The following is a 25,908-nucleotide window of genomic DNA, read 5'->3' as shown; positions in this document are numbered from 1 at the left end:
GTACTCTCATTCATCACTGTTGTAGTCTCAGTGACTAGAACAGTGGCTGGCAACAGGCACTTCGAAAATGTTTGCTAAATCAATGAATGATTCCATTAATGAGTCAGTGAATTTGGGAACTACTTCTCTAGACAATACTTTCCTGAAATGCATCCCAGTTCTGCCCAATGTTAATAGGCATTCTCCAGTAAATGGATCCTAAGATGAATTAGATTTGGGATGCTCTGTGTTCAAACTTAAAAGCGTTCTTACTGCAGACCTTCTCAGTGACTTTAATACGCTTTAGTGTACTAATCATGTGCACGATCTCCCAGCATTCCCTCCCCCGCTTTTTAAAGGAACATACTGAGGTATTGGTTGGTTAAGAGCTCAGCCACAAGTCAAACATGTTAGGCTGCTCATCAAAATTACGGTGCCTTGTTGCCAGCTTCTTCCCTACTCTCACTCCACCCCCACCCATTTATTTAAAAAATAATAATTTAGGTTAGAAGATACAAAACTATGTACTATTTTATACCTCCTACTTGGCTTATAATTTTAAAATATCTTCTCTGGGCTCTGTGTGTCTGGGTGGTTATTTATATTGATGATTTCTTTTTTAGATAGGCTTTTTTGCTGTTCAATCAGTTATGCTGGTATACTTTAACACAGCCATATCCATTAAGCAATAGTCTGTAAAGTAAGTGCAAATTTACAAGCCCTTCATCTCCTATAGGTCAATTTGCCCTAGTAACTCATGGGATAGCTTAGTAAAAGTCTACTTCAACAAGTTTAAGATGTTGCCTTACACTCTTGCATATGTCTGGTTTGAGAGACTGGTATTTCATTTTCCTTTTCTCACCAGTTACAAATGTTAAAGGGGCTTCAGCTTGATTAATTAGGATTAAAGGTAGATTCTTCAGTCAGTTTTCAATAAGAGGCCCTACAGCTACTTGCAAAGGAGCCCAAACCTCACAAATCAGCCACTCAGTAAAGCTCATTTGTTCTCATTGAGACTGAAGGGAGCTAGAAAATGACAAATTCTATTAATTTTCTACTAAGGAAGGTGATCAACATTAGTTGTTGTGCAATTTTGGTTAAAATGTTCCAGTCAGAGAGCATCCTTTATCATTTCATCACTCTAATCAGCTAACTTCTAATCCCTATTTGTTCCTGGGTTTCTCTCCCAAAATAGCCAGGTTGCTCAGAATAGCAAACTGAGACAAGCCCTATCTTTTATAGCCTGGCTGAAACCAGAAGCCCAAGTCCACTTAGGTGAATATGGTAATTGATTAAGATCTCCAACCACTTAGCTAAGGCTGGAGCCAAAGAAATGCAGCAAGCCAGGCAATGCCCTTATAGGTGGAATCAGGTGAGGTCATCAGACTGAGGCATACCCTAGAAGGGGAGGATCCTGCAGATAATTGCAAACAAGAGGGAGAGAGTGGCAACAGAAACACCACAGCCCAGGGTATCTGAGGGAAACTTCCAGCCTTGCACTTTGTTCCTGGTACTTAGCCACTAATGTGGTAAACTACTGCTCTTAAAAGGGAAATGTGTGACCAATATGGGAGTTTCTTGCCACAAATCTTACTAGAGACTCCTGTATGGACTGCCAATTAGGAAATTCTAATTAGTTCCAAGAGGAAAGCACACTTGGATGTTTTAGAGGTACTCTCTAAACCCCAAAAGTTTTTTAAAAAATATTTTTGAAACCTAAAAATTCTATCATTGATCACTGAGAATAAAGTCAGATTCTGAAACACTGCCTGATGGGTAAAGCTATCTCTATGTAACTCATTTGATTATAGAATATAAAAGGAAATATAGTTTTTTATTAAAATCTAGGGAGAACTGAAGTACAAAGAAGAATTTAGTACTGTTTGGGATTGTCAAATTAATCCCAATTCTAAAAACTACACCATCCTTTATGTCAGCATTACATAAATCAACTCATTAACCAATCAGTTAAAAACTTCAAAATGCTCACTGGAGGTATTTCTGCAGCTTTCTGCCTTAGAAATGATGTTTCCATCTGAAAAATCAGAGTCAGAGAAACCTTCTTTTTCTTCCTTTTTCTCTTGTCTCTTATATGGTGATGCCAGAATCAATTCAACTTTACTTATTTTTGTAGAGCTTTCTTTGTTTGTCAGGAGAGGAATGGGTTGCCTATTTCTGGGCACGTTAATTGCTTCAGGAGCCTCTTTGAAACCAAGCTCCTGAAAAGCCCCTTCTCGAACTACTGCAACCTCACTTTCATAATTCCTGTCCTCTGGGGGTTTTATAGTTTCAGTGGTCCCTATTTCATGGTCCACAGAAAGTTGTGAGGTTCCAGGGATCTCAACCCCACTTTCAAAACCACAGAGATCTATTCATTCGTAAGTCAGTCACAGCTTTGTCTCTTCCCAACACTTTATCACGTTGACTGACTTGAGATTTGAAAACATTACTCTTAAGTTTCATTTCCGAGGCCTTTGAGGCTGTGCAGTAAAAACAGGGCACTTTCCCCAAGAACCTGGCCTGCTTTGACTGTGAAGGCTCCTTCTCAGGAGTTTCTTCCTTCACTGACACTTGGAGCTGATAAGAAGGACCGTTAGATGATTCTTTAAGGAGTTTCTCAAAGCCAATCTCAAAAGCACTCCCAGTAATTGATGGAGTCTCAGGCTTTTCTACTGTTTCTTTTATTTCCTTAGGATGGAATTCAGAAGCAGCTTGCCTGGGCACCTCAGTACTATCTATTAACTTTGATGAATAAAGAGTCCCTGTATCACTGTCATATATTGAGCAGGGGGTTTCCATTGTTTCCTTTAGTAGTTTTTCTAAGACAGCACTGAATTCAAGGAGCTCTGATTTAGGCTGAATAATTGTTTCCCTCACAATTTCTGTCACTTCCTGAGATAACTCTTTGCCATACTGAGCAACAGTAGATGCAGAAGAGGTAAGGGTTTGTTCTGATGGAGGCATTTGGGCAGCTAAATAAGATCGAACTTTATGAGTTTTATCAGGAACTACACTGAAGGAACACAAATCCTTTCTGTCTGGAACTAGGCTGTCCATTGTAGTCTGTGATGGGATAACTCCCAGAGAATTTGAGGGGCTACTTTCTACCTGTGCCCCTTCAGGAAATTCTGCTTTTACTTCTCCAGAAACTACTTCCCTCCCAACTGGATAACTCAACCAAGCTTCTCTAAGTAGCTTTTGTAATACAGCCTTTACATCATTCAGTGCAGGTTTGGATGGAAGAAGAACTTTTTCTACAGTCTCAGAAATTTCCCTTTGAGAAGGTACTGCCTTATTCTGAGAAGCAAGATGGGCATCCTTAGAAAAAGGCATATCTTGGGGAGTGTTGGCCACATCCCCAAAAGAACCCTTTCTGTGGTGATAGGAAGGCTGATCCAATGGGTAAGAACCTTCTGCAGCCATCTGAAACAAGTTCTCTATGTTTAGCTGGCACTCACCACTTTGAGCTTTCTGGGAGAGAGCTGTATTTCCCAAAGTTTCTGCCTCTGGAAAAGAAGCTATTATCTCTCTCTGATAGGCTGATGTGTTCTGACTCCATTCTATCCCTTTTTCATAAACTCTACTCTCTTCAGACTCAGAGTTGATCCTAGTGGTTGCCGGTTCACATTCGGTTTGCAAGGGAGAGGGTGGAGTTCCAGTTGCTTCCTTCAGCAGTTTGTCTAGACTAGCAGTCAAAGTGTTCGAATTGACCTTTGGAGGAGCTACTGTTTTGTCTATATGCTCATTAATGATCTCCTTAGGTCTTTTGGCTTCTTCCTCAGTATCAGCAAAATCTGTCTTTCGAGGCCATGTCTTATTTTCAGAAATACCTGGTTCAAGCGCTTGTTTTTTATGAACTTTCCCACCAGAGGGCTGGATGACTGGTGATGAGGCTTCTGAAAGCAGCTTCTGTAAGCTGTCATTAAATGTGTCTCTGTAGTCTTTAGACAAAACACTTGTTTTCATGATGGATTCTTCAATCTCTTGAATCTCTCGGTCAGAGTAATCCTTTTCTTCCTTGAACACTGGAGTAACAAACCCTTCTGTATTTTTTCCCATGTTTTCCTTTGATGACTCATATCCTGGCAACTGATGAGTGAACTTTCTGGGTGGTCTCAATGGAAATGTGGTTTCATTTGGTAACACCTGGAGTGTGCCCTTTGAATTTAATTTCTCTATTTCTTCTCCTGCCGGAACTTTTTTCTGGCTTAGAAGCGTCTCTCTTTCATGGGTATTTTTTCCTGATGATTTAATGTCACTGAATTCTTTGTGTTTCTGGCTATTAAAAGGCACAGAATTTTTTTGGCTTGTGGTAGTATTCTTCTCAATATTATCTTGACTGTTTGGATTGGCTCCTAAGTCCCAAAACTTTCTCAAATTCTCAAATTGAGAGTGATTGTAGACCTGTTCTGTGTTGGGTTCATCCATTCTTTCTTTTAGGGATATAACTTTAAAGTTGGGATTCCATTCACCAATTAGAGATCTGTCTTTCTCCAAAGAGGTATGTATTTCACTCCCAACATTTGAAGGAAGTTGCAGTGGTGGCAGAGTAATGTCCTTTTCATAATGCAAACTGTCTGTCACTGGTAATCTTATAGGCTCAGTTGTCATATTCTGAAACAGAGACACTTTACCTGGTTGGTCAGCTGAAGGATCATTTTTGGATGGACCTGATATTTGGGGCCTGGTCTCTTTAGTTTTATTTGAGGAATAAAAATGGCAGAGATGGGCTGCTTGATCATCCTTATCTAGGAACACTTGTTTGGCAGTGACTTGATTATTATATTTACTACAGACCGTAGATAAACTGTCCATGGACTTCACAGGCTGATATGCTTTAGCAGAAAGTCGTTCCTGACTAAATGAAGATGTCGGTTCTTTATGAGTTAAGTTAGCAGCAGCTTTCTCACCTTCCCAAAAGGATATTCTGTCACTCACTCTTTTGTATTTCTCTCTTTGCACTTGCTTCTGGGGAACCTCACCTGCTTCTTGTAGTTGGACCTTAGGCTTCTTCCAAGGAGATTTATTGTTGGTAGCCTCAGGGGGTGACTCAATAGTCTCTGATTCTGAAGAAGCTTTTAGGATGTAACTATCTCTTCCTTTGCTCTCTCTCTCTGCCTTCACATTGTCTTTAAAACTCCGTTGTTCGATAACTGTTGAAGACTCAAAATTCACTTCTGACTTTCTTCTATTTTTTTCATAAACACAAAGCTTGGGCTCTTCTTCACCTAAACTGTCAACATCCTTAATGTTGCATGGAACTTGATCTTCTGCATGAGATCCTTTGCAAACACTGTAGGAATAGTTATTGGTTGGAGGAAGTACCCCAATTCCTTCTCCTACATTTTTTGAAACTTGGCTATAGTCCACAGTTTTACTCTCTTGATTTGGACTGGAGATTTCAAATGGTTGCAGTATGCCTGGACTTTCCTTGCCTTGTGGGGACAAATTAATAGATTTGGGTTTGATATTCACATTTTCGCCATTTCCAAAAGGCATATTTTCCTCTACCTGGAACGTTGAATCAGATCCCACAGGTGTCAATTCAACTTTGGTGGATAACAGAGCCTTTGAGCCATTTTCTTTTTGACTGGTATCATCTGTCACCAAGCCAACAGCAATCCGTGACTTTGAGTCTGTTTTTTCTTTGGGCTCTATTTCTTGGGAATATTGGAGAGATGATTTCTTGTCATCTGAATGAGAACTTCGGTTCAACCAGTCTAGGACTTTAGATATGGAATCATCGGTTGTCTTCCTTATGTCAGTGGCATGTGGACCAGAGCATGAGGACGTCTTAGCTTTTAGGGACTTGAGAAGAGGGGGCTTACCTTGCTGATGGTCTCTAGAACTGTGATCTGGCACCTGAGATGACTCAGGCTCAACGTGAGACAGTTCATCTGCAACATAGAAATGCTTTTCTGAATAAGAAAAGAGAATGCTTAAAGAATTATTATTCAATCACTCACATTATCTTTTAAAAAGGCACTTTGTATTTACATTTTCTATACCATTAGCTGTTTATACCAGCATTTATCAGGAGTTATAATGTAAACCATCCTAATTAAGATATTCTACCAAAGATGCCCTATAACAGTAAAGGAAGGTAAACATAGGCCCCTGGAAGTATGGGGTGTAAGCCGAATTGGGGAATTTCTTTCAAGTGTCTGTTTTATTCTAAAAAATCAAGTAGATTTTGTATTCTGACCCGTTACATTTTAAATATTAATTTTTCTCAAAGCTTTGCATAAAATAGACGCTCCAGGAAGATACATCATGTTGATTTTATGACGCCACCTATCTACTGGCCCACTCATAAACCCTAGAGAGGGCTTATACTCAAGTTTGAGAAACACAGACTTAGAAGATTTCAGGAGATGGAAAAAGAAGATTTCAGGAGATGGAAAAAGAAGATTTCAGGAGATGGTAAAACAATGTTCAAGGAAGATTAAACAAGGAGTTCCCTCCAAAACGTCAGAATGGCACAAGGAGGATATTTGCATCCAGGGGCCTTACTTACTCCTGGTATACTGAACCAGAATCTCTGAAGATGGGGCCCAGGAATCTTTCCTACCAGCTATCCCAGTGGTTGTTTTACATACTGCAGTTTGAGGGCCATGGTCTCAAGAGGCTCCTCCATTATCCCCTATTTCCCTTCTACAATCTGTAAGCTGGAGATAGTCTCTGTGAGACAAAGTAAAATGAGGACTGGTGGAGAATGGGATTTCTACCTGTTCCCTGATGTTTGCCAACCAATGGCTAGGAGGCTAGAGAAGGACATTTAAATTCTCTCTAGGCTACCAAGAAAGTAGGGAGAAATTATACTCCAATAAAGATGTTAAAAAAAAAAAGAAAAAGAAAAAGTAAGGAGAGACCTTTCTGAGCTTTATTCACAGGGCACATGGCACATGTAGATGAGGGAACTCAGGCATTCTTTCCCTTTAGTTAAGACTAAAGGTGTTTCAGCAGTTCTTGCTCTTCCTTATAAATGCTAAGCTACACAATATATGTTCTTGAAAATTACGTGAGCTGAATTTTTATGACGTTAGCTACATCTGAAATGCACCAGAGGAGATGTCAGTCAATAAAATTATCTCTTTAATTTTAATCATCAACTCTGGCTAAATGTAAAAACAACAAAGGCTTATACAGTAATTGGCACATAGTGGATACTGGTTTCCTTTCATAACTACACATTATACTATTAAATATATGTCAGTAATGATAAAGTTCCTTTGAGAAATCCTTAAGAATTCTTTGTTAGTCTGTTTAACAGAAGACTAACAATGAAAAAAATGCTTGTACTACACTGTTAGTGAAAAAAGCAGTCTGGACAGTATAAACATAGTTTAAATTATATCCATGCCTGAAAATTATTGGAAGGCACTACAATTAAACATTAGTGATAGTTAGTGCTGGGTGATATCACAGATGATAATTGTTTTATTCTGTATGCATTTCTTCTTTTCAAATGTTTTTACACTTTTCAAATGAAAGTATATTACTTTAAAAATAAGAACAGTTACTTTAAAAATTTGATGCCAGATAATGTTTTGTTTCCTTTGAGGAATTCTTTTGTTTTCTTCCAGTATAATATAATGAGTGTGATAATGACTGTCCGAAAGCTCAGAGCTAAAGTCAAACCCTTATAATTCACACAATTAAGAGTTTACCATTCTTTTTTGGTCCTGATTTTCTTCTTATGCTCCATTATTTACTTGTATATATTTCTGTGGTAAGCAGGGGGAAAGCAGGGCATTAATGAGTAAGCAGAACTTTGTTTATAAGCTCTGAGACCAGAAGGCCTGTCTGTCAACCAAAATGGGTTTAGCTGATGATGGCTTCTCCCCAGACTTCACGGTGAGTTGAGATTGAGATTTAAAAATCAGAAAGCACAAATAAATAGTTAATACAAAATTATAAAGGTAGTCTATGGGAAAGCAGGTGCACTTTGGAAATCAGGAAAGGTTTACCATTTTTTTCCTATGGATTATAACAAAGGAAAATATTACCAAAGAAATTTTTTTCATCTTTTGGATAAACATTTAAGTAAGCACTACCCAATTATTTGCTAGTGTTTATTCAAACTTCAGTAGTTTCCTTAAAATGAGTTCCTTTATATCTTGAAGAAGCTAATTTTTAATTTTTTTAAAAAAATATTCTCTTCTGTTCAAGTGATTTAAAATACCCAGGGAGAGGGGTGATGGAAATGCTTTGTCCTTTAAGAAGTGGATAGATTTGAATAAGTATGAAAGTGCACCGCTAAGCAAAAGTGACTCAGGGTCAACTTAACATTGACTAATAAGGGAGGAGGAGAGCAAATGAGTTAGAAACTTGACTGTTGTTACTGTAAATTTTCCTGACTATAAAAATTATCATAGGGTTATATTAGGACTTAGTGAAGATGGGAGAGAGTACACAAAATGATTTTTCCCATTGCTTCTGTTTTAAAACATAAGAATTGTGAAGTAATCATATAGGTATAGGAAAGCAGTTTGAGGCATCCCCTGAGATTTCTAAGATCTTCAAGAAAGAACTAGTCAGCTAGTTAGCAGGAAAAAGCAGTACTCTCATTGCCTCTCAGCTCACACCAGCTGAAGGAGAAAGTTCCTTCAGAGCATTTAAAGTCTAAGAACAAACGGATGGAGGCCCTGGGCAGGCCAAAGTATGAGGCTTTTTCATAGTAAGAATTTAAAGTCTAGTTTCCCATGCTTTGAGGCTAAGAAAGTGACGGTTCTCCTGAAATTAAAAGAGAAACCAAAGTTTGGTTAAATGGTCATTGATAAATTTGCATTAGGTGAGTAATAATATATTTACTCTGTACAAAGGTATTAGTATATGTTTATTTCTCACTCTGTATACACACCTTGATTTAACTCAAAATACTATAATTTGTTTAGTTAAATTATTGATATGATTTTTTTTTTTTTTTGGATTAAGCATAATGTGCCAGAAAGTGTGCTATCCTGGTTCTTTTAGTTATTGGTGATTGAGGAAAACATGCAAACCCATTAAGAGGCATAAACATTCCCCAGTGGCATCTGCTTGAATTTTAGCAGGAATACCTAGAAAGCAAAATGGGTTTCTACCAGGCTGGCTGGCTGGCCTGGCCATTCCAAGCCCACTGGCTCAGTTTTTAGAGCCTGGCAGTGACGAATCTCTTACCAGCAGGGCTTCTAGACAATTTTGATTCAAGCCTTGACAATTCTGATGAGTTAGCTTTGTGTTCATCGATGGTGTGTGAATTCTCAGTGGACTGTGCTCTTGTAGTTAAAACTTCTTTGGGAGAATGGTGCTCATTAATTGGAAAGGAACCAGAAGTCGCTGGCTGATGTGTTTCATTTTTTGATGTACTCGGGCTTGAGGCGGATGGCTGAAAAAGCAAAGGCTTTCTGTATTGGGAAGGCTTAGGATCATTGCAGAACTCATCTATGTCCCCTGCATCTTCTGTTCCATTCTTCAACCTGTCAGATTCTAAAACACTAAATTCTCCTACTTCCTGGCCATGGACTAGCCCCAGACTCTGTGGGAGTTCATCCTTCACTGCAGAGAATCTCACGTGCTTTAATGGCTCCAGTGAGTTTGAGGAGGAGTCATCTTCTAAAGAATGCTCCTTCTCAGAAATTCTCTCATGGATGGTTAGGCCAGGTGACACAATTTTGCTTTTGGGTTCAATGTTCTGATGAAAACGAACAGTTTCTGAGTCTGTGCTACTGGAACTGGAATTGCGTTTCAGGATCCCTCTTGGAGCCCCTCTTGTGTTCAGGGAGTCTGTCCTTTGTCTAGGAAAAGACTGGTCATTATCTTGCTTTAAGTCATGCGATTTATAGATCATTTTCCTGGCTTTGGGGATTGGAGCCTTGATTTGGGACCCATTCTCAGGGCCTGGAAAAGTCTGCTTTGTTTTCTCTAACTTTTGGCTTGAAATATCCAGGATAGATGACTTTTCTTTGGACTCTGACAATTCACCTGAAAAGTAAAACATATTAGATGATACACCAAATGAAGAATAACTCTATAATTTAAAACACCTATCATAAACTTAATCTACATTTAGCAAAAACACTAAATATTAAAGACAATGAAGCATGAAGCATAAATACAGACCTAATTAAAAAGCCTTAAAAAATTCATGCATGAACTTCATTGAATTTAAGATTGCTGTGCTTTACATACATACTTTGTGGTACTTTATACTCAATAAAAAATTTTTTTAAAAAAGAAACTTTAAAAACTCCTCAAGGAGGGTAAAGAAAAAACACAAAAGTCACTTTAAAAAATTCACGTATGGAAACCAGAGAAGGGAGCCCAATTTTTTAAAATCTCAATACCTAAAACAAAAATTAATTTTGTCAAAAAGTTAAAAAAAACAGGTAATGTTCCAGTGACTTCTCTTCTGTAAAATATTTTATGCTATATAAAGTGTATCCAATGGAGAGGAAAAATACACTAATATTAAAACAGGCTAATTGAAACTCCTAACTCTACTGTTTGTTAATTTTCTACCCCTCGTCCAATCTTTGATGCTTGTGGAATCTTCTTACAGTTGCTTTTGAAGAGATTAAATTGTCTAATGTTTCTTCTTAATGGTACATAAGAATGGTAATATTCCAGAAGAGGCAGACTTCAATCAGTTAAGCAACAAATCTGATCAAATGCTCCTGGAAGACTCTGCTGATAATTACAGATTAGACGATTGTAACATTGTCAAGTGGTCTTTTTATCTTGAGGCAAACTCTCGATTTTAAACAGAGAACTGTGTCTGTACCTGGTAGACGTCCAATAAAGACTGTTAAATGAATGACTGAATGTCTCTGGTCAAAAAATTTCCCAGGTCACTGTGGGGGGACCCAAGGCATGGAGGTCACACAAGTGTCAGCTCCGAGACTGGAATGCATGAACTTCCGGTTTCTAAAATTTCTGCTTCCTTCCCTGAGGCAGGAAACCAGTGCGCATAGTAGAAGAAAACCATCAGGCCTTTTCACTTTCTCTTGAAAGCTATTTTGGTTAAAGGAACTCTGAGAATTTCCCTTAGTCCATAGATAACAAAGATAAAAATATCTAGCCCATAAAAATAATATTTACCCTCTTTTGAAGTCTGAAAGAAACCAGCCCTTCCATTTTCTGACTGCTCGTTTTTGATTTGTTGAGATAAGTGATCTTCTGGCAGCATAGAGCTATTAAATGGATTCTTCCTTTGCTGGGGAAAAATATTGTTTATTAAATTCATTTTAAATGTCACAACAGCAACTCAGTGTCAGCAAATGCTTATTATCTCCAATAGTTGGTAGCTTTATCCAGTAAATTCTATCTGGCATGTTTGAAAAATGATGGTCTTAATCTGGTTAGCAAAGAATTACCATATATATGCCATACCAAAAAAAAAAAAAAACAACCAAAAAAAACACAGAACAAAATTGTATAAAATATACTCAATTCCAGAGTCCTACAAAGTTAAACCAGAACCAGGCATTCAAATCTAAATCTCACAGAAGTGAGATTTTTACAGATGTGAGAAAACATGGGCCTGAATATATCAAAGAGCTGGTCAAGGTCGGGGTAAATCTGAGACTCTAATTAGGGCAGATTCCCACCTGTGCTCTTCCTACTGTATGAGACTCACTGTGATAGATTAAAGCTGTACTAAATATAATTGTAACTGACCTTTCCTATAAGGATTTAAAAGACAAGGTATCTTGAAGTAGTTCATAGTCACTATCATGATCATCAATTCTAATGACAGAAAGCATGTCAGTAAATAGAATTTTTTTTCAATTGTAGTTGATTTACAATGTTGTGTTAGTTTCAGGTGTAGAGCAGAGTGATTCAGTTATACATACATACATATATATATATATATATTTTTTATTCAGATTCTTTTCTCCTTTAGGTTATTACAAAATATTGAGTATAGTTCCTTGTACTATACAGTAGGTCCTTGTTGGTTATCTATTTTATATATAGTAGTGTGAATATGTTAACCCCTATCTCCTAATTTATCCCTCCCCCCAGCATTTTTTTATTAATGTAAGACTGAATATCAATATTTGCTATCTGTTGTTTCATAAATTGACAATTCCCTCCCATAAGCAGATCTCTAACAGAGATTCAGGAAGCCATGAATAGGAATAAGGACTGATATGGAACCAACAAGCCACATTCCTATGCTTAAAAGCAGCAGCCCCCAACAGCATTAGACTTTCCATTCTTTAGGGCAAAAACTCTAGGTCTTCAGCAATGCAGTAACATGATATCCATAAAATTTTGCACCACAAGAGTGATTTCTTATATTAAACAGTAAAAATTATCTATATTTGGTAGGAAAAAAGAACTACGAAATTCTCTTTACTTCACGGTGCTTTGATAAAATGAGAAAAATGGCACTCCTGCCCCAAATGAGATTTTCAAAGTCTGAGCTCAATCTACCTTGGCTGGAGATACAGCTGACTCCCTTGTGCTTTCCTGGGATGTATCAAACATGGTGGAAGCTGGATTTACCACACTGGAACTGCAAAAGAAACAATAATTCAGCGAATAAAAACTTACCCTTTGAGGAAGCGTAAATCACGCCTCTGAAGCCAGAAGCTATTAAGGCAGGATAGGAGAGGAAGTTTGTAAAATCAAACTGCCAGGAAGGTAGAGGGAGTTGAAGCCTGGAGATGATTAAGCAGCAAAGCAAAGGCAATGGTAGAACAGAAATGAAAACAGGCATGAGACAAGACAAAACCATCCATCAGAAGCCTTGAAGTTTTTATCATGGTACCAGGCACACAGAAGGTTCACAGTTTAAATTTGTACAAATAAACTCACCTCAAAGTCAGGACCTAACATCAGATGCAGACTAGAACAGTGAGCAGTTGTTCTCAAGAAGGGAACATCCCTGCCGAAATAAGGCCCCAAAGCATTTCAGAGATTCCGTAGGCCAGGACCAGAATGGCACTGGCTTACTCTAACTCAGGTAGAAAATAGCTAAAGAAAAGATGCAGGCGAGACAAGTGATTGGGCAGTAGAACAGAAGAAACAGCAGATCTAAGACATGCTGTGCCGGGAGGATGGCAGATCGGGGCAACTTACTGGGAACTTTCAATCCAATTCTCCAGGCTGGCCAGGTGAGTTCTCGTTCGAATACAAGAGGAGTAAAGACAAGCAGAGCATCCAGAAGATGGTGGGAGTTCAGAAGCCTGGAGCTGGCTTAGAGGGGAGAGGAGGATTCTCTAGACCATGACTGCCTACCGGAGGGACAGGGCAGCCCTAGGGTGAGAGTGTGGGGAGGGTGAATGGAGAAAAGTGAGTTGAGCCAGCTCCCTCTTGAACAACCACTCCCTTGGCTGTTGAGTAAGAAGGGCAAAGAGGGTCATAGTGGCCCCTGAGAGGGAGGAAAACTACCCACTCAGACTTCCTGCTCCAGTGGCCCTGCCTCAGGCATAAGAGGGGAAGTCACTATTGGCTGAAAGCACCGTGCCTGGTTAAACTCCACCAGTTCTAGTGGCATCACAGAGTCAAGGACTTGGAAGAAGTACCTCGGAAGGTGCTGGCTTTTTACCACGAAGCTAAAGAACTGGGGGAGGCGGGGAGGGGAGCATTTTGCCCCAAGGCCAGAGCCTTGCCCAAGATTGCTGTCACTAAAATTATGGACTAGATGTTCTTGCAAATTCATTTCCTTTCCTTCTGTCTGCACTTTGATTGCTACTTTTGTAGTCCCAGGGACAGGCTGAACACTTGAGGAAGCCACGCTCCCTTTTGTTACCTTCCTCACTGTTCCAGAAAGGAATTACAGCAGATGAGGCAGTTGTATATCGAATACAGTCTGACCGCAGGGATGTGAGAAAGGGGGGGGAAAAAGGATGGGGAGGGGAAGGGAAGGGCAGGGAACAAGAGGAGGAACTGATAATGGAGCCAGAATTAAGGCTAATAGAAAAACACATGGCAGGAGGCCTCTGTTCTTGAACCAGGTGAGCACAAACTTGAAGCAAGTTATCTAGCGGCCAATGTGAGAAAAGAACCCTGGTCACTGATAGAACTCACAGTAAAAACAGCCAATAGCTCAGGACTAGAAAGCAATGTCTCTTGAGTGTCACTTTAAGAAGCCAGTGAGTGATACGAGGAAGCTTATAGCGGAGGCCATGTTCCGTTTTCTCACAGTGTTTTGTATCATCTCCTTTAGTAAATAAATCAGTCACACAGTGAGAGGACCTGGGCCAAATGCTGATGGTTGGGGTCTCCATGGAACAGCCATCTTCTCCTGTCATCTTCCTCCTTTCTCCTTCCCACTCACCAAGAACAAAGGACAAGCAGAGTCTCTACACTCTCCTCCCTCTGCTCCCTGGAAATCCAGTTCCTGCGCCTCTAGCCACCAGGCCCACAACTGTCCACGTTGCATATCATGTTGTTCCCTCCTGCCCAGAGATGAAACCAGTCTCTCTCTACTAAACTCTATGCAGCTATCGATTTCACGTCTGCTATGCAACATCATTCTGTGCATACATACCTTATCTCTCATAGTAAACTGGGAGATCCTTAAAGAGTATCCTGACCTTCTTTCTATTCCCCACGATGCCTTGTACAGTGCCTGGTACACAACTGGTGAACGACTGAACAACTGAAGGCCAACTGAGCCAGTGCCGGGGAAGGCAGCAGCACACAGGTGCCATGGTTTTTTAAAATATCTATGTTGTTTGCCAAATTACAATGAGGCACATTATTTAGGTTTTAAACAAAATGTCTTTGTTCCTGCTATTCAGAAATCAAAAGACAAGAAGAAATGAGGTATTCAGAGCACACGATCAAACACCAGAAACATACAGTATTCACTGGGTTACCTTGTGGTTGGGATTGGCGGGAAATGGGATGAGGGTGAGATACTTGATTAAGTACAGTTCACAAGTCTGCTTACTAGAAAAAAATAAAACAAGAGTCTTATGCCTCACACTGTCTCTGAAAATATAGTTACTTCCTCAGTTAAGCTCTGGCTTTGCTTCTCTTGAGGAATGCAACAATGTTTTGTTTGCCTGTCTTTTATCGCGCAACCATCAATACAGCAACCATCGTATTCTCAGTTGATCTTTGCAACATCCCTGTGAGGTATGTATCCTTCTCCCCATTTCACTAGCGAGAAAACTGAGGCTTGGAGAGGTTAAGTCAGTGAAAGAGCTGGGGATTTGCACCAGGTGTGTCTGACCCTGACTCCAAAGACAATCATTGTAATGGCTAGGCTCTACTGGCTCTGAGTTCTCACACGAGTAAAGCAGTGGTTTATGGCAAGAGGACTGGAGTGAAGTCTGGGCGATTTCTTCCTTTCCAGTGACTCTCACTTCTGTCACTTCCTTTCCACCCCTACTGATTCCTCCTTTATTTCTGTCATCTGTATTAGCCTCATATCCGACCTCCTGACGCCAAAGTTCCACCTCTCTAATCCATTCAGCATTCCACCTCTAAGCTGGAATGGTCTAAAACAGAACTTTGATCATGTCCCTCTTCTGCGCGTTACCTTTCCCGGATCCTCAAGGCCTGTGGAATGAAGTTGAAGTCTGAACTCCTCAGGAAGGAACTGGAGACGCTCCACCATCTGCCCCACTGTACCCTCCCACTCCGCCTTCCTGTTGACCCTCATGCCAAACATGACTCACTGTCCCTCTTTGCTGTCTCCCCCAACGTATCCCCAGCCCGCCCCTCAAGTGTTTGCTCTACTCTCTTGACCCAAATCCTCACTATCACCTCCAAGCCCAGTCCAAATCTCACCTCCCTTGTGATGCTGGTCACCTATCAGCTTAACTGGAAGTGGGTCTCCTTGTCTCAAGTCTTATAGCACATTTTATTGGTACCTTGGGATTGGGATTTGCTCCCTGCCTGGTACTATTTGTTATCATGTGATCAGATATTCATATACGGAAGCATTATTTTTCCTAAGAGAATACAGTCTCTTTATAGCCAGATACTGTGTCTTTTGTTTCTTAGAATCCCTCTCAGAGGGATCAGATTTCTATTCTCAGGGTGTGTCCTGCGTATATAAGATATTCAATACATTCCACGTGATGAGTTCTTAAAACTGTACAGCAAGCCAAGGTTCACACCTTGAGCTCTGTAATTTCTTCCCTCAGGTACCCTTCAAAAACTACCTGCAATACTAGATGTAGCACTTAGCCAAAATGGGTTTACTTCCGTAAGAAGATTATTAAAATATTAGACTACGAAACTACTGTTAGGGTTCCCCTCCTAAAAGTGTTTGCATTTTAATACAAGTCTTTGAAGACTTAACTAAAAAGAAGAATAACGTTAGGTACCGTGGTAGGGACATCTGGGGAAGAGGGAGGGCTTTATAGCAGTCTTAGAAGTACACCACGTGGGCAGTGGGACAGTCTATCTGCCTCTATGCCTAGCCGTAAAATGTTTCCAAGTACATGCAGCAACTTTTAAAGCTTTTGAACCTTAACTAGCCTTTCCCTTTAAAGCAGTTAAAAATGAATTCCCTGGCAGTTCAGTGGTTAGGACTCCGAGCTTCCACCACAGGGGCCACGGGTGTGATCCCTGGTCGGGGAACTAAGATCCCACAAGCCTTGTGGCACGACCAAAAAATTAAAAAATAAATAAAGCAGTTAAAAATAACACCAGACGTACCCTCTTCTGAGGTATTTTTCAGCCTAAATATTAACTGTGTCTGGAATCAGAAGCAAATTTTTTTTTTTTAAAGAATTATTTATTTATTTATTTATTTATTTATTTATTTATTTATGGCTGTGTTGGGTCCTCGTTTCTGTGCGAGGGCTTTCTCTAGCTGCGGCAAGCAGGGCCCAGCTCTTCATTGCGGTGCACGGGCCTCACTATCGTGGCCTCTTTTATTGCGGAGCACAGGCTCCAGACGCGCAGGCTCAGTAGTTGTGGCTCACGGGCCCAGTTGCTCCGCGGCATGTGGGATCCTCCCAGACCAGGGCTCAAACCCGTGTCCCCTGCATTAGCAGGCAGATTCTCAACCACTGCGCCACCAGGGAAGCCCCAGAAGCAAATTTTGCAAGTGTTTTTCTTTTTTTCCCCCTGTGTTTTTTGTTGTTGATTTCTCCCTTTGGATTGTTGATGTCTCCCTTTCTCCTTGGCAGCTAATGCTGTGCCCATGCCCAGTACCCAGCGCTGTGCTAACACGTATTACATTCAATGAGGCTTCAACACATCAACAAACACATGAAGAAATTGCTGAGGGATTGAGTGAAGCAAATTCAAAAATATGCTATGCCTTTTTTTTAAAACCCCAAAACACTGGCCCTTTACCACCGTGTGCGCCAATACTACCATGCTGACAACCAGTAACCAGAACTAGAACTGGGATCACTTGGAGTTTTCTTTGCCACTCGAAAGGGAACCTCATTCTCTGCTGCTCTGTTCATCAAACCTCTCTCTGCTTCCCCGTGCTACAGGTGCAAACAAATATGAGTTCCAAAATAACGCAGATAGCTTCCCATGCTTGAATACACACTGAATACCCACAGTGTTTTAACTATTCACAGGCAGAAGCCCACAGAATTGTGTCCACAACGGAAGAAGGACTCTTGCCCCCAGAGCTTATTAGGCAAGACGGGAATAAAGACACAGATCTACTAGAGAATGGACTTGAGGATATGGGGAGGGGGAGGGGTAAGATGTGACAGGGTGAGAGAGTGGCATGGACATATATACACTACCAAGCGTAAAATTGATAGCTAGTGGGAACCAGCCGCATAGCACAGGGAGATCAGCTCAGTGCTTTGTGACCACCTAGAGGGGTGGGATAGGGAGGGTGGAGGGAGGGAGAAGCAAGAGGGTAGAGATATGGGAACATATGTATATGTATAACTGATTCACTTTGTTATAAAGCAGAAACTAACACACAACTGTAAAGCAATTATACTCCAATAAAGATGTTAAAAAAAAAAAAAAGAAAAAAGAAAAAACTCCTTCAGAAGCTCCAATATCCAGTCACTGTTGGCTCACACTCCCCAACTCCTGACTCCTGGCTAACAAAATATTGACAGGTATTGAGTCATTCTATTGAAGTTCACTTAGTCTAAAAGTACAGGCCCCAAAATATACTTAACACACCCAGTTCCCAAATGTTAAAGTATAGGTGAAAAACATGCTGGAACCTGATACTGAGTAAAGCAGTAGTTTCTGACACGGAAAGGAGGAACTAAACAATAGCTCCTTCTACAGTTCTGGGTGATTACCACCTGTGCCACGTAATGAGCAAAGCATGCTGGATACATCTAACATTTTTACTCCTGCCTTCTCAACCTACCTCATCTATGTTATAATAACATAATTATAAGGCCACCTGCAAATTGCCAATCTTCTTTCTTCCTGAGAAATGCCAAGTGGTTCCCATACCTCATTTCATTCAGTCTCATAACATCCTGGTGAGGCAGCTTAGTTCTGATGTACATACAGATGAAACCCGAAAGACTCTTCTGAGGTCACGCGAGAAATGCAGCAAACGATGGAGATGCAAATGTGGACACTATATGCTCTAAGGGCAGTGGCACCTCGGTCCCTTAGGCCCTTTGAGATGAAACGAGTTCCTGGGAGAAGGACAGGAAGTCTGACCCAGATAAAAGAGTACAATGAGCTAAGTTTGTGTCTGACACCCCCAAATCTTCTCTTGTCCCCCTCTTCCCTCAGTCAGCGCTCTGGTTTCCCCTTCAAACCCAGCTCTTAGGAGCTGCTCTCAGTTCCTTGAAGGGGAATCTAAATGCCTGTGTTCTCACTCCCAGAGTTTCTAATATTTAAGGTCTCCATTTGCTCTATGGAAGGAAGGAACGCCTTCATCCCATTAGGGAAGTTGCAGGCAGCTGGTACATGGGGAGTCACAAGGAGAAAGAGGTAACGTGTTCTCCACATCCTTTCCTGAGCTCCCTGAAATACCTGTATGTATGTGAGAGCCCACACTTCCATTCATTGAGCAACTACTATGCGCTATGAACTATGTGTTAGGAATTCTACATGTACTAGCTAATTAGAGTCTCAACAATCCTGCTAGCAAACTATTTCATTCCCATTTTACAGCTGAGGAAATAACAGCCCAAGAAGTTAAGTCACTTCTAGTGCAAGGTCACAGAGTCAATTCGCAGCTACTGTTAAGGTGTTTCAACCTCTAGCTGACATGGCCTCTACAGACATAACAGGACATTACAAATCATCCTAGAGGGGAAATAGTGCCACCTACCACCCAGGAAAACAAAGCAAGTCCTCTCCAAAAGGGAAATGGATAACTAATGGGAAACAATAGAATCAGTATTCCATTATCCATGTGACATAACTTTACTTATATTTGACTCTGAAATGCCGGTTGGTGCCTACAGGATAGACCCTCTCCCTCACCTGTAAATTATGTTGGAAACATCCCTATTCCCCAGGTGCCTCAGCCTTGGATCCTGGCTCACTGACTGTCCCACTAGCAAATTCATTGACTTCATTCCAGTTGGAGACTCTGAATTGAGCTGTCTTCACTGAGGAAGTAGAGATAAAATGCAATTGCCCTCCCACCAAAGGGTAACAACCATACTGCCAAGGGACAGACACCAATGGGAAGATCCTTAAATACCTAAAAGCAAATCATCATGGTTCCAAAAGGTCTGTGGCAACGTAACCCCATAATCAGCTATATCGCAGGAACCATGTACTGTACAAATGTACGCTTTGATTGGCCAGATGATAAAAATGTATGGAAAACACAAAAAATCAAGACTGAAATATTGAGGACAATCTGCCTCCTTAAGAGACATCTATTGAGTGCCTACCATGTGCAGGTATTCTACGTACGTTACCACTGATTCTCACCATAACCCTTCCTATATAGTATGATTCCTATCTATAGTTAGGAAAAGAGATTCAGAGAGATTAAATGACTTGCCCATGGTCAAATGGCTAATAAGTGGCGTATTCAGGATTTGAATTCACGTCTGCCTGGTTCCTGTGCTTGAGCTTCTTCTACTGTACCAAGCTGTTACAATTTGATCATCATTCATCTCTTTCCTGAAATGACTTATTGCCCTACATTCATTTTGGAGTACCTCTTCACTTACTCTATGGAGATATCCTTAGCACAAATAAAAAACAGCTCTTGTTGGTGCTGGAAGAAATCACCACTTAACATTTTAGTTTTATTTACTATGCAGATCTGTTAGAAATTCTGGAAGCTGAGAAAGAGTACTGCGCAGGCTTTGTCCACATCAGGGCCCAGAATTCTCTCATACATGCCCCCTTCCCATGCCCATGAGACCTGTCTGGCATTTGCATTCACACAGCAGGACCAAGCCACGAATCCCACATGCAGCAGCTCTCCCCATGAGCTCAGTCTTACCTTGGGCTTGCAGGCGTTACATCTTCTTCTGGCTCTTCTACAACACCGGTTAGCTCTGGGGGGAGGAAAGCATCTTTGTTGACATTATTCACCCAGCTTTTCTTTGCCCTGTTTGCTCTGTCCTTACTCTGCTCAGCTGAAACAGGAAATGATAAAGACAAGAAGGTTATCTATTACCTCCACGACCTACAACTCTCACATCAGCTCTTATCACTGAAGGCTGGAACCTGAACATCAGGCCTCCCCTGAGTGCCCAGGTAGTCACTAATGAGTCTGAGTACTTGGTATCAGAACTGCATCTGCAAGAGGAGTCAAAACACAAAGACCTGTATACAAGACCTAGTTATATTACTAAGTTGCTCTGAGGCAGAGGGAAAGTTTTTTGAGCTCTATGAGCCTAATTTTCCTCTCCTTAAAAAGAAGACACTTGTGAAAATTAAAAGAAATCATGCAGGACTTCCCTGGTGGCGCAGTGGTTAAGAATCCGCCTGCCAATGCAGGGGACACGGGTTCGAGCCCTGGTCCGGGAAGATCCCACATGCCGCAGAGCAACTAAGCCTGCGCTCCACAACTACTGAGCCCGCATGCCACAACTACTGAGCCCATGTGCCACAACTACTGAAGCCCACGCGCCTAGAGCCCGTGCCTCACAATGAAGAGGAGCCCCCGCTTGCCGCAACTAGAGAAAGCCCGCGCTCAGCAACGAAGACCCAACGCGGCCAAAAATAAATAAATAAAAAAACAAATAAATAAATAAAATAAAAATAAAAGAAATCATGTAATTTAAAAAAAAATTACATCTGCGAGAGAAGTCAGTAGATTCCCATGTTGTTACCTCCCTACAAGTACAGTCTCCAGAGACCATGGGTGCACCTTTAAATGTGCAGAGATGACTAAAGCAAAATTCCGACTGCCCTAGGTGATTCTGACCTGAACTGGGGTCAGGACCAAATGTGTATGGCCAGGGGACGCTCAGGGCAGGGAGTCCTCACTGGGACAGACACACCATCAGTACCAAGTATTTACTGAACAGCTACAATGGGCCCAACTTGAGGCTGGGTTCCGGGACACAAAGGGGAACAAGTGCTTCTATTCTGGAATGTCCCTCTCCACTGCCTCCTCCTCCCCAGTCTCTACACATCCAAATTCTGTATCTTCCTTAATAGCCAGCTCGGATGCCAGGGCCCCCTTAAAACCTCTGTGATCCCTCTTCAGGAAATAACCTCTTTTGCCTCTGAACACCCAGAACTCTTTACCTGAACCTCTTAGATAATTAGCATCAACTGAGTGATGACTGAGTGCCAGGCATAGTGCTGAGTCCTTTGCATGCATTATCCTATGAGGAGGGAACTATTTTCCAAGTTTACAGATTTGGAAATTGAGGATCAAAGGGTTCAAGAAACTTGCCTAAGGCCACATAGCCAGTAAGGCTATGGAAGCCAGGAATACTTTCATCAGTGTTAAGAAGATGAAGCAATATAAGGGCTCCCAATTTCCAAATACTCACATCCATAGGTCTCTTTACACATAAGTCTATTTTCTTCAGCTGCAAAACGGAGTCTGCAGTACTAACTTGCACCCTTCAAGATTTCTGAAGGTCTGGGTGGTTTTGGAAATCAAGAGGGTTGTGAGCAATACATAGCACATCATAAGAGGTCAGCCCTCATCTGTAAGGAGCGTGGCTCTGAGTCCAAAAGACTGAAATCCCGGAGCTGTCATTTGCCAACTATATGACCTTGGGCAAGTTACTTCACTTCTCTGAACTTCACATACCCCACATATAGAATGGGGATAATAATACCTACCTTACAAGATTGCTACTACAATTAGAAATAATAGGGACTAAACGCCTATCATATATTAGATACTGAAGAGGTGACAGCTATTTTCCTTACTGAGTACAGGCTAGAACTAGACAGTGGCTGTTCTTAGGGATAAAGGTTTATACTGGCTAGTGCAGAGTTAATTAGAGAGAAGGCACCCGGTTAATATTTAATGAACTCAACAGAATTCTAAAGAAGCCCTCAAAATGCTGTCTTTACAGTCCTTTAAATGATGTACTTGGTTTTTAAAGAAGTACCAGGTGTCAAGGTCATTGAACAGGGAGGCTAATCTCTTCCTGTCACCCTACTCAGGAGAAAAGGTTCTGAATTTTCAGAGTTAAAAGCCAAAGAAAGAGGAGGTGGTAGATCCCTTATAACCCCCAATTGTCTAGGCTACTCCAATTCAACATGGCATCTAAAGGGCTTTCCTCATCCTTCTTCACCACAATAAGTCACTTAGCCCTGCCTTCATCCATCCAAACCCAGGGCAAGAAGATTACGACCTAGAGAACTATAAATTATGCAAAGCACACCCCTTAATGATTTCCCGCTGCAGATTTCAGTAACGATTCTGACACCCTTCCTTTCTCCCAAGGACTCCTTCTCCCAAACAAATGCTGGCTCTAAATGTACTAGCCCAATCAACTCACCTGCTCCCTGGTGCCTCTTCTTTCTCATGGACGCTCTGATGATATCTGCTCCGTGGATTTTGTCTCTGTGCCTTTTTGCCTTGGCTTCATAAAACCATTGGCCACTCATATTCCTCAGCTGCTGGTCATCCTTAATTTTTTCAGGCAAATGTCTACAAAAGAAAAAACAGCTTTACTTTGCTAAGAACCCACAGTAAATAAATGAGTTTATTATGACACTGCATAAAGAAATCTGTAAACAAACAGCCAAAATGAAGTTCTCAATATCTTACAAGATCCTACAAACCTCCCAGATGACTAACAAATGTATGCTTTGACTGAAAGGTCAGAGAAGCCAAGGCCAACACTTTTTAAAAATTCAAAGATTTAAGCCATGATCCCCAGATGATGCCTGAAATTTCTCAAGAGCAAATTCACTTTTTGGCTGCAGGCTTGCTGTTCACTGTTCAAATGTAAATACCCCAGAGAAAGATGACATATTAAGCTTCCCTAAGCTTTGGTTTCCTCATCTTTAAAAAGGGGTTAATAATAGTAACCCACCTGACGGGGTTGCTATGAGGATTAAATTAGCTAATGCATGCAGACCACCCTTTGCACATGCCTGGTACCTAATAAACACTCAGTGAATAACTGGTGAGGAAATTAAAGGTTCATCAGTTCTTGCCATTTCACTGAAATGAGCTTATCAGAGACTTTCCTGGAAGCCTGTGGGGGACAGTGCATGAGGTCCCTGGTTCTTAATGTTAGGGAAATGAATTCAACAAGACTGGCTGGGATCAGGAAAGATCATATTTATATGGGGTGGGGAGTGGAGGCAGACATAAATTCCATTTGTGCAGATACTGCATCGAAGGGTTCCACGTCATTCATGCTCACTGAAAAGTTAAAACCTAAAGAACAAACCAAGTACCACCCCTCTAAGATCTCCCTCATTTACAGTGGAGGGGAAAACACTGTTCTACATGACAAGTCTTATAATCTCTGCATCTCTCTATCCACGTCAATAAAATGAGAATCAAAAAATCTATCTTTTCTTTTTGATAGAGCTGTACTTACAATAAAGTGGAATAAAAGCCTTAAGGGGACTTTGAACTCTTGGAGGGTAATGTGCTACAAAATCCAAGAGGGTTTTATGATTGTCGTTCGAGCCAATATGCACGCTTCCTAAAGTAGCCAATCTAAGTGTTTTAGCCAGAGAACGTGTATGGCGGCCACACCCAAGGTGGTGGCAGGGCTGTGTGTGAGGGTTGCACGCAGGCCTACCTGGGAATGGGGAAGGCAGGAGGGGCATTTACCTGGGTTCTGGCAAGTACGTTTTCTCTCTCCCAAGTGTGCCTGCAGAGAGTCTTTCCAGCCAGAGTCCCACTCTCTGCTGGAAACTCCTCTCCTCCCCCAGTTACCTAGAAAGAAGTGACCCTATGCCAAACATGTCCAATCACAACCCTTGGACACACCTTGCTGTGAGAGCCCATCACCAAATCCAGACAGGGACGTGTCTTCATCTCATGGTTCTGAATCACCAGAGAGGTCATGGTTCTTATAAAATGTTTCTAATGGTTTCCCATTGCCTAAATTTTCTGTTTTTTAAAAAAAAATTTTACTGGAGTATAGTTGATTTAAAATGTTGTGTTAGTTTCTACTGTACAGCAAAGTGATTCAGTTATACATACACATACATCCCATATAGGTTATACAGAGTATTGAGTTCCCTGTGCCATACAGTAGGTCCTTATTAGTTATCTATTTTATATACAGTAGTGTGTATATTTACAATAGCCAGGACATGGAAGCAACCTAAATGTCCATCAGCAGAGGAATGGATAAAGAAGATGTGGTACATACATACATGGAATATTATTCAGCCATAAAAAGAACGAAATAGTGTCATTTGCAGCAACATGGATGGACCTAGAGATTGTCATACTGAGTGAAGTTAAGTCAGACAGAGAAAAACAAATATCATATGATATCGCTTATATGTGGAACCATTGCCTAGCTTTTCAGCACAGCAAAAAATCCACCCTGAGCTGCTGGTGGAGCTTTTGCCTTCTCTTCCCAAAAGGACCACATTCAAGTTCAATTCCAGAAAAGAGAAGTCCTTCCAGCTCTCCTTGACTAGACAGTGAGCCCCTAGGGGCAGGGCCTGTACTCAATATAGCTTTGCTTGGTGTCTGGAAAACAGTGGGTGTTTATTCAGCGCTTTTGGAGTGAAGGGATATCATATGAGGTCCCTGACCACCTGGCTTCAGGATACCTGTTCAGATTCATTTTCCAGCACTTGCTCCCATGCTCCCCCACGTGCCAGCACACTAGACCTCTTACTGATCTCCACACTGCTCTTACATGACCTCTGTAGACATTAAGGGCAGGAAGGTGTGGCAGAAAGACTATGGACTTTGATGTCTCCCCAAATTAGGTCCAACTCCCAGTTGTGACCCTTCCTAAATGTGATCTTTGGCAAGTTACTGAACCCCTCTAAGCTTCAGTCTCCTTGTTTATAAAGATAGGGGAAAATAAGACCTACTCTGCAGGACTTCTGGGATGATTAAATGTGGTATTTACCTGAAAGTACCTAACAGTGCCCGGATCCTGGTAAGAGACCAATAAATGTGAATTCTCTCCAGATGTCTTTCCCTCACTTCTCTATCCAGCACGTGGCCCCTCATCCCTCAGATCTAGGTAGCACCCCCCCAGGGAAGCCTTCCCTGATCCTTGAGGGCACCGTGTGGCTTGCCCTTCTCCGTGCTCCCACAGCTCCTCCACAACAGCACTCACCACAGTGTTCCAGTGATCTATTTGCACATCTGTCTTACAAATAATCTGTGAACTCTGCAAACTCCTTGAAGGCAAGGACTAACTCATAATCACCTTTGTAACACCAGCATCCAGCACAGAGCCTGGCACAGAGCTGATACCCAGAAACTGTTGAGTGAATAAATCAGCTAACAAATAAATGCTCAGCAGCCAGCTCAGTCTGAGTAAAGACAAGAGATAAGAGAGATCCTGTCGCTGCTAGGGTTAAGTGAACCACGCTCCATCACAATGGCAGTGCCTTCTCCTAATGAGGCAGGCCACCTCATCTCTTGGTGGATTAGGGAAAAGCATGATGAAATACGGCATCAGCCACCATCATGTT

General features: G+C 41.3%; 2 protein-coding genes across 20 annotated transcripts in view; both read right to left on the bottom strand.

Moving 5' to 3' along the window:
- SYTL2 (synaptotagmin like 2) overlaps positions 1 to 25,908 on the bottom strand; it is a 101,127-nt gene that overhangs the window by 23,658 nt on the left and 51,561 nt on the right. For 5 of the 19 annotated variants that reach the window (XM_059930649.1, XM_059930643.1, XM_059930645.1 and 2 more), the window contains exons 3-9: positions 22,773 to 22,924; positions 20,300 to 20,435; positions 13,051 to 13,167; positions 12,403 to 12,484; positions 11,062 to 11,176; positions 9,142 to 9,945; positions 3,438 to 5,876 (exon numbers count right to left, since the gene is read on the bottom strand). In XM_059930649.1, coding sequence (XP_059786632.1) covers positions 3,438 to 5,876; positions 9,142 to 9,945; positions 11,062 to 11,176; positions 12,403 to 12,484; positions 13,051 to 13,167; positions 20,300 to 20,435; positions 22,773 to 22,924 — 3,845 coding nt within the window. Of the gene's footprint in view, positions 1 to 3,437; positions 5,877 to 9,141; positions 9,946 to 11,061; positions 11,177 to 12,402; positions 12,485 to 13,050; positions 13,168 to 18,327; positions 18,539 to 20,299; positions 20,436 to 22,772; positions 22,925 to 25,908 lie in introns of those variants that run through there. The other 14 variants (XM_059930658.1, XM_059930653.1, XM_059930654.1 and 11 more) reach the window with 7 other exon arrangements.
- On the bottom strand, positions 1,833 to 3,425 carry LOC132370515 (uncharacterized). Its single transcript, XM_059930664.1, is given in 2 exon segments — positions 1,833 to 2,354; positions 2,356 to 3,425. Coding segments are annotated over 2 exon segments (1,458 nt in total). The 5' UTR covers positions 3,403 to 3,425; the 3' UTR covers positions 1,833 to 1,943.

The sequence above is a fragment of the Balaenoptera ricei genome, chromosome 8 (assembly GCF_028023285.1).
Source record: "Balaenoptera ricei isolate mBalRic1 chromosome 8, mBalRic1.hap2, whole genome shotgun sequence".
NCBI classification, from domain to species: Eukaryota; Metazoa; Chordata; class Mammalia; order Artiodactyla; family Balaenopteridae; genus Balaenoptera; species Balaenoptera ricei.
This window is presented reverse-complemented; position numbering and strand designations above follow the sequence as displayed.